Here is a 9,036-nt window from a genome sequence, read left to right as displayed (position 1 = left end):
AAGTCGTATCCTTCTCCTTTCTGAGAAGAGCAGGAAGGAATGACGGCTGGAGCCTGGGGCCACACCGAGCTGCAGTATGGACAAGCACTGGAGCTGCCTGCCCCAGGCCACTCCATCCTCTGCAGCTTTATGATGCCAGACTGCATGCTTCCCACCAGGAGGCGGGCTGGCAGAGCCACGGACATGGGCACTGGAGACAGACCACTCAGCTGCACATCTGATCCCAGATTCACGGGTTACCAGCTCTGAGACCAGGGCAAGTTACTTGGCTTCTCCATACCTCAGTTTAACCCTTGTATGAGTGGGATAATATTAATGATAGCCTATAGGAATGTCGTGATACACACCCCTCACCCAGGATATTTTTATAGTAGATGGGGGACAGGGTGAGCAGGCTGTGTTCACCTTAAAGTCGCTGAGTGAAATTTCTGTTTTCTATTCTCTGAAAGATGAGTTTGTTCTGAGAATAAATGCATGAATATTAAAAAATATATGTATATGAATGAGTATGTGTAAGAAACAGTTAAAATAGCAATAGCAAGGACTATAATAATATACTCCAGGTATATGATTTATGACAGTATGCAAATACACAACATTTCTTCCATATTCAGCTAATTCGGGAAGCATGAAGGTAGGAATCCACTGAATTGTAAGCAGGAGAGAAAGATAATAGGTAAAACCAAGGGTTGTTTAAGACCATGGGTGACACATGCTAGATGGTAATGTGTAAGAGACCAGCAAGGCATATCTAATCCCTAGCAGGGTGTAGGGGATAACAGTTTGTCTGGTAAAAAAATCAAAATAAAAAAGAAACAAAACAATCTCTTGTAGTCCTTTGCCCCATCCTGCTGGCTGAGAACCATTAATTTAGGTGGTTCTCTGGGACTTTTTGGGCTGCAATCAGCAGACCTCACAACTTGAAATGCCTTAAGCAAATAACAACAGCAAAAGATTTTGTATTTCAGATTATACACCAAGGCATGTTGTCATTACATTACATTACATTACATTACATTACATAAAGATAAGGAAAGAATCTTAAAAGCAGCAAGAAAAAAGGAAACAGTTACCTACAAAGGTGTTCCCACAAGACTGTCAGCTGATTTCTCAAAAGAAACCTTGCAGACAAGAAGGGGCTGGAAAGAAGTATTCCAAGTCATGAAAGGCAAGGAAGGACCTACATCCAAGATTACAGCAAAACTATCATTTAGAATGGGAGGGCAGATAAAGTGCTTCTCAGGTAAGGTCAAGTTAAAGGAGTTCATCATCACCAAGCCTTTATTATATGAAATGTTAATGAGACTTATCTAAGGAAAAAAAAAAAACAAGACTGAAAATATGAACAGTAAAATGACAACAAATTTATAACTATCAATAATTGAACCTAAAAAAAACTAAGCAAACAACAAGAACAAGAACAGAATCACAGAAACAGAGATCACATGGAGAGTTATCAGCAGGGAGGGGGAGGGAGGAGAATAGGGGAAAAGGTACAGAGAATAAGGATGGTAAATGGTAGTTACAACATAGACAGGGGGAGGCTAAGAATAGTGTAGGAAATGGAGAAGCCAAAGAACTTATATGTACGACCCATGGACACGAATGGGGTGGAGGGGCTGGGATGCTGGTGGGAAGCGGGGGTGCAGGGCAGAGGGGAATAAAGGGGAGGAAAAAATGGACAACTGAAATAACATAATCAATAAATATATTTTTTAAAAAGGACTTTGTTTTATGTAACTGACAATCTGAGGGAGAATACTAAAAAGTGCCAGTCAGTTTAATACCAGGGTCATGTAAGGTCACCAAGACTCAATTTCTCCCCCCCACCCCCGCCATCAACCTTTCTGTGTTCTTTGCTTTCTAATACACTTTTCCCTGGTGGCAGATGGCAACAGTACATCTGCCCCACTCTACCCCATCCTCCTGAGTTCAAGTCCAGTAAGAAAATAATACAGCAACTTAAGTCTTGCCAAAGGATTCTTGTCCCCATTGGCTATGACCAGGTCCCATGACTGGGCCTGAACTAATCAACTTTCTAACTGAAGAAAACACTTTGATTGGATCAGAAATGCTTCACTTCTGCATAACAGAAATCTCTTCTACTTCTGGATTTTTTTTACCATGTTCCAACTACCTCTGACACCCCTAAGTTTCACATTAACCTCTAAATGGTGGCTGTTGACCTGACTCACCTGGTGCCTCCTTTCCTAGATTCCAATTTAGCTCAGCGAGACTAGACTTCATCACAGCATCTGCTGAAACTGTACGCTCTCCCTGGCCACTCTCTGCCCCTGGGTCCTCACCCTTTATACATGCAATGAGTGTGTCTGATTCTGGCCGTGTTCTGCTCTGCATCTGCTTTGTCCTGCTCCTGAAATAAAGATGCAGGGTTCAAAAGAGAGCCTGCGAACAGAACAGTGAGAAACATAGAGGAGAAGGATGCATGACTAGTAAAATGGAGCCCCAGATCCCCCTTGGGAAACCACCTTTTCCCTACTGCCAAGTTCATGTGTTCAGATGCCTTGACTCCATCCTTCCACCCTCTGTGTTTGCCCCATGCTCACATTGCCCATGATCACACTCGTATATTGCCACACTTGAGTACACAGTGGCCAACACTTGAAATGAGAGGTGTGGGAGGCCAGGAGTTACAAGGGCCAGTGGCTTTGAGAGCTTGCATCTTCTTTTGGAACTTTCCTTAGGAATGTCTAGCTTCCCTTCTCAACTTTTATCTTTATAGAAATCAAGGTGGCCTTTCAAAAGTCTTCAGCCACGACTTCTAGTTCCAGCTTCAACATGTAAAGAACTTGGAAGTTATTATCCCCATTTTTATAAGGGAAAAAAGATAAATTAACTGAAAACCAGCAACTTTTCTAGGACCCAACAGGGAACTGAGGTTGCAGGCAATAAGCTCCCCCACCACTCCCACAACCCGGCAAATTGGGACAGACAGATGAACCCAGAAAGTTACAGCAAAGACCTTCTTACCGGGAACAGAAGCCGTTGGCGCTGTACATTGGTATAAGTACTTAAATGGTAAATTTGATAAATTTCTGGAAACTGACTATGGACGATCAGGACAGTGAGAAACTTCTGGGGGCACCCACCTTTTCACAGGTTGACTTCCAGGAAATCTCGGCACTTTGGGACACAGTAATCAGTGTGGAATGTACCAAGCAGCTTGTCCATAAGCAAGACCTACTCTCCAGGGGGAAAGCCTCCCCACACCTTCCCCAACCCTGGGGAAAAGACACGTCTCCCACTCTAGGTTCTTCTGGTTTCCCTGTCTCATCTAAGTCACAGTCTGGGGACACAGGCCACTAAAAGACTGAGAAGTAATAATAAGAGGGCAGAACCCTTCCTGAGCCTACTCTTCAGCACCCCAACGAAGCTCCCGTATAATAAGACTGGATCACAGCTGAAAGAGTCACAGTGTCAAACTCTACCTTAGCAGTCCTTAAGGAAGCCGAATCTTCTTGGTTCTGTTCCCCCAGGAAAAGGCTAACTGATACAGAGCCTGCACTTGTCTGTTGACAGGAAGGAGTTAATGTTTTTGCAATAAATACAAACCCACAGTTTTAACCAAAAGGACTTTTTTAAGTGAAAAACAGCCATTTTATCCATTTATCTGACAGTGGCATTAACAAAAATATATATACTTCCACTTTGGTCCTCTTCATTCATTCTCCTTAGTTTCATTACTTAACTAAATGCTTATTCTTAAAGAAGTCATTATAACCCTAGCCAACCATTTCTAACTGCAGGCACATGAGGGCCCCTACATCCTGATTGGCTGGTCGAGGACCCTAAGGAAACTGCTGATTGTCCCTGGACACCAGCAACCATCACAAACCACCACGATTACACTGGCTCACCAGCTTGCAGAGTCAAACGGATGGAGCCGAAACTTCACTTCTGCACCTGCGTTTTGTGTTGTGTTGATTCCTGGAAAATGAGGAAAACTATGGGATGCCACCATCTGAGAGTCTCAGGAACATACTGGCAAATAAAAGAGTGCCTTTAGTGTCAAAGTAGCCCAGTTGGATGGGGCTGAGAGGAAAACTCTGTATGTCTCTAACTCCACATGAACTAAAGTGGGCCGTGGATGGCTTTCATGCAGCATGAGGCAGTATTTATTTATTTATTTTTTTTTGCTTTATAACAGTTTCCTTGGCTGGAAAATGAGAGTACTTTTGTTCTGTTAAAGTAAACCACCATGCTAATTTAGGAAGTTCCCAAGGGGGTGGCTCCTCCATACTGGGCACTAGACACCACACTCCGGAGGCAAACACAAACTACGCAGCAACAGCAGAACATACACGTGACTCAAACAGATGTCTAACAATATGTCTTTTAGCAGATAGACTCACACTTTATTTTGACAAATTTAAGATAGAAAAATATCAAGTGAGTGTAGCAGTTGCTCTTTCTGTAACATGGTTCGGGGTGTGCAATGCGATTCACAGGGACTAGCGTAACAGGAAGGTTTCGCTTCTGTTTGGGCTTCTTAACACTGAATGCTATTTCAGCCATTGCATTTGCTTGAAAAAATATTAGACATGGTAAAACTGGATTTTAAAAAGGTCATAGCATTCCATAACAAATATTATAAAGCAGAGAACCAAAACAACTTTTAAAAATATTTTATAGTAATTACTAAAAGCCAAAGTCACACTTCAGGATTAAAGCTAAGAACTCATAATTTCAAAATAAATTTGACATTTCTCACCAATAGATAATAGAATACTAGAGCACTTATTTTTTAAAAACAGGTAGAGAAAAATTAGAGTAAACATATTTCAGAAGACTATAAACAGTAAACATCTAGTCAGTGTATTTACATGTCTTTTCAATAATATACTCTTTGCCCAGCTGGCCATAGAAAACCGTAGTTCTGTCATCAAAAATGTGCCTCTGGATGGAATCTTCAAACCTACTATGTGCTGCCACTGTGTCTACACTCCATCTTTGGAGGAGGTGGTGGAGGGACCCAGTACATGCAGATACTTGGTTATGGTTATTACGTCAAAAAACACAAATGCGTCGGGCATCTGCAGCTGAGACTGCTGTCTTAATTTTGTTAAGCACCTTCGTATTCTTTCGTCTTTGCAATGCCTCAGGTAAATGGATGCTAAATAATTCACACGGGTGCTAAATTGGTTGCTGTCCATTTCAGATTCTTTCTTTGCTACCCTTCCCCACTCCTCAAAGAATAAAACTGGGCAGCCCCTCATTAAAATATGTTGTCTCTAACATATAAAATAAGTATATATGTACATATATACATACATGTGTTTCCTTTTCAAGGACTGGGTAACTCCTCATTTTCTATCAAATAATCCTTCTTCATATACTTGCTACCCCTGACCAGCCTCCACACTACCAGGTAAGCATCCTTTAGTGACCTTTTGCTAGCTTCTTCAGAGCTACCTGCCACCAGCGGGACTCCTCTGCCCCTCGCATCTTGCCCCCTCTGCGGAGCGGAGCCACCTGCTGCCTTCCCACCTTCTGGCCAGCCACTTCCACCTTCCTCTGGCAGCGGCTCCATGACAAACGGCAGCTGGTCTCCACCTGGCTGTGCCTCCTCTCCCCTGGGCTGCGTCTCCAGGTCCTCGTAGTTGCTTTGCTTTCTGGTCTCCAAGAATTTGGCGACACAGTAAATGATGGAACCCAGGGTGTTCACCACGACGCCGGCAATGAACAGAGAGGTGGGCTCCACGTCGCTGAAGGCCACCATGCCCACTGTGATGGTGGCGATGCTCTTCACTACCCCCACGAAGCTGGTGGTCACGGCCGAGTTGATGTAGGTGCAGTGCAGCGTGGTGAAGTTCATGGCGCAGCCGATCAGAACGCAGGCGAAGAAGATGCAGACCATGGCCGGGTCCTTCCAGCCGGGGAAGGCCCAGGCTTGGATAGAGTCGGTGCTGGCGAAGGAGAGGACGACCAGCAGCGGGGTGGCGGACACGGCGATGACATACTGCGCGGTGAGCGGCCCGTGTTCGGTGTCCGCGCTCGCCTTCTGGATGAGCACCAGGTAGGCGGCGTGCACCAGCACCGCCAGCACTCCGGTAACGTACCCCATGGGGTCACCGGTCAAGTCGCCGGCTCCTGAAGTGCGCAAGGAGGACCGCAGAACCCGAGCAGGAAGGAAAAAGACAAGACACCAGGTTGGCGCGGGTGGCTATCCACCCGGGAGACGCGTCCGGCTGGAAGGTAGACGCGGTTCCTGCCCCAGCTCTGCCCATGGGTATAAAATGGACAGTCAGTGCCCACTGTGAAGCAGGAGGAGAGGCGCCTTCCCTGCCACATCCCCTGGGCACCCTGCGTACCTCTGTCCGGACAGAGGCTCGGGAGAAGGCAGCTGCCCTCGGGGGAGGCACAGTGGCTCCCAGAGCCGGCACAGAGATTACCCGGGTGCTCGGTACCCTTGGCCCCTCCCTGGGGCGCCAGAACGGAAAGGGATCCCCAGCTAGTAGCTTCTAACCCCAGCAGGCTGGGCGCCGGGCCAAGAAGGACCTCCCTCACCCCCAAAAGGTCTCTCGCTCCCGCCGGCTCCCATCTCACTCTACCAAACCCACGGGGGTCTCGATCCAGCCCTTTCTGCCTCAGTCCCGCAGCCACCCGCGCATGCGACGCCTGAGACTTCAAACTAGCCTGGGTGGTCCAAGCTTTGCTTCCATCGCCCCCCCTGCACCCCCACTTCCAGCCCCGCGTGACCCAAAGAAGTTCACTGCCCCGTCCTTCCGGCTTGGTCTGGGGATTCCAGCTCCAGGGCTCGGGCGGCTCTCCCACCCCTCCCGGAGGAAGGAAGGGGTGAAGGGGGGACGGGGGCGGCGGGGAGGACCGCACTGGGTGAGGCAGGGGCGGGGGTAGAAAACCGGGAGGGGGATGGGGTGGGGGCTCTGAAGGAGGGGGCCGAAGCTCTGGGGAAGGCTCCTCTGGGTCTCAGAAGTCGCGTTTTCGAACCGAGCGACCGCATTCAGAGCTCTCCGCCTGTCTTTCTCAGTCTCCCCAACGGGAAGTGGGAACGTTGCACTAGGCACCCCCCCCAGCGGTCTCTGCCGGTGGAGGGGGGTGGACTGGGGGTCGGCGTGGGTCCCGCTCACCTGCCAGGGCAGCGCCGCAGGTGGTGATGAGCACGGCTGCGAGCACCCCCGGCGAGGGCGCGCCGTTCTTGAGCACCAGGACGCCGATGAGCATGGTGACCAGGGGCAGGCAGCGCTTGAAGACCACGTACATGGGCAGGCTGAGGCCGCGCAGGGACCAGAGCGTGAGGCTGGACTGCAGCGTGGAGAGCACTGCGACCCCTGCGAAGGAGCGCGCCAGGCTCAGGCCGAAGGGGGGCACGGCGATGAGCCCGAGGCGCCGCAGCAGCTCCAGGCTCAGTGCCGCCGTGGAGCTGGTCAGGCACTGCACCAGGGTCAGGAAGGAGAACTGGTAGTGGCTGATGAGGAACTTGAGCAGGATGTTGAGGGAGCCAGAGAAGACCCCGTGCGCGATGGCCACCGAGATGCCCAGCAGGCGGCCACGGCACAGCTGCCGCATCGCGCCGGCTCCGCCGCACCCGGTGGTGTAGGAGCTCCGGGACCTGCGGGAGGAGAGCGGGGAGGAGAGCCGGGAGGAGCGGATCGAGGGCGGCGGGGGCGCCAGCCCCACGCGCGGGTGGAGGGCAGGGGGCGCCGGCTCAGCTGCAGAGGGCAGCTCCAGCCAGGCGTCCTCGCGGCTCCGCGGCTCCGTGTCCAACTGCCCCACAGCTCCCGGGAGGCAGGGACGGGGGCGGGAGACTCCGAAAAGTGGCAGGGGTGGGGGGGCTGGTCTGAGAGGAGTGGCGGGAATCCTAGCGACAGCAATTTGTAAGTAGGTGATGAGCTGCGATGGGTTGTGTCCCGCGCAGTTTCACCGCCAGCGAGAACACTCTGTGGCTGGGAGCCCGGGCGGCCGCCTCTAGCAGGACCGACCTGAGCCCCTCCGCGCCCCTCCGGCACCCAGCGCCCACCGGAGAGGGCTCTCGGGCGCGGGTCCCTCGCCTCCCGCAGTGCCAGCTGCTCCGGCTCGCCACTTCTTCCCGGCTCGGTGTCAAAGGACTCAGGTTGGGGGACCCTGGGCCCAGCTAAAGAATATTTTAGAAGCAACAGCGCCCCAGGGTCGAGCACCGTTTATTAGCCGCAACAAGTGACATCGCCCAGCCTCCTCCCCCTGCGCTGCGGGGGTTTTCCACCCACGCTCCTTCCCGGTGCAGCTGCTGGGTCCTTGTCCAGTTGCCGGCCAGGGAGGGAAAAACGTCGGTGCCAGCAGGCTGCGGAGTTCCCTGATGCTCTCGATTAGGGCACCGACGCCCCGACATTGAAGGAACCCACGGCCCCGGGACGCCAACCCCGCACGCTCTAGGGCGCGAAGGCTGGTCCCTTCCTTCCGGCGCGGGGCACCGCACACCCTGTCAAGGCACCATCCAGGGAGAGACCTGTAATTACGCGCTCGGCTCTAGGGGAGCTTCTAGGGGCGCAGTGGCCTTGGGAGGCTGTGAAGCCTGGGGGCGGGGGCGGGGGCTGTGTTCCAAGCGAGGCAAAGACGTGAAATGAGCGAAAGAGCAGAAACTAAGTCTCCGGAGCGAGTAGCACCTACTGGTTCCAGAGGAGCGCTTGGGCGACAGTGCCCGGGGGTGGAGGGGGAGCGCAGGACCTCGCAGGGAAACTTGAGGGCGTGAGGTGGGGCAGGAACTAGGATAGAGACCGAGCTGAGACGAGGTGTGGCTTTCTGTGGATCCCGGGAACCTACCGCAGCCTGCGGACCGCGGAGAGCCACTTCGGTGAGCAGGACAGCCTCTGTCTCCCACCTCCCGGGACAGGGCGCCTCTGCGCCCCGCAGAACTTGTGAGCTGTTTACTTCCCATTTGGCTAAGAGTAAAAGAGCAAAAGTACAAAGACTTTTGTGACCTCTTTATCTGAATGTTGTACCCTGAAAAGTAACGCCCAGAGCCGTAAACTTAGCACTAATAAAGTTCGCTCAGCAGAAGTCACCGTTAAAAGCCAGACA

At 51.3% G+C, this 9,036-nt stretch overlaps 1 protein-coding gene across 1 annotated transcript; it reads right to left on the bottom strand.

Moving 5' to 3' along the window:
• Positions 1-4,352: 4,352 nt before the first annotated feature.
• SLC35D3 (solute carrier family 35 member D3) lies at positions 4,353-8,664 on the bottom strand. The gene is made up of 2 exons (XM_028510600.2): positions 7,110-8,664; positions 4,353-6,111 (listed from the first exon to the last, which is right to left on the bottom strand). The coding sequence occupies exons 1-2, from the start codon at positions 7,546-7,548 to the stop codon at positions 5,306-5,308; spliced, it is 1,245 nt and encodes a 414-aa protein (XP_028366401.1). The 5' UTR covers positions 7,549-8,664; the 3' UTR covers positions 4,353-5,305.
• Between the last annotated feature and the right edge of the window lie 372 nt (positions 8,665-9,036).

This window comes from Phyllostomus discolor, chromosome 4 (genome assembly GCF_004126475.2).
Source record: "Phyllostomus discolor isolate MPI-MPIP mPhyDis1 chromosome 4, mPhyDis1.pri.v3, whole genome shotgun sequence".
Lineage (NCBI taxonomy): Eukaryota > Metazoa > Chordata > Mammalia > Chiroptera > Phyllostomidae > Phyllostomus > Phyllostomus discolor.
The sequence above is the reverse complement of the archived record's forward strand: the minus strand, read 5'-3'. Positions and strand labels throughout refer to the sequence as shown.

Coding starts and splice junctions, on each gene's coding strand:
- SLC35D3 (XM_028510600.2), bottom strand. CDS start 7,548: ATGCGGCAGCTGTGCCGTGGCCGCCTGCTGGGCATCTCGGTGGCCATC. Junction 6,112..7,109: donor CTGCGGCGCTGCCCTGGCAG/GTGAGCGGGACC, acceptor TGCGCACTTCAG/GAGCCGGCGACTTGACCGGT.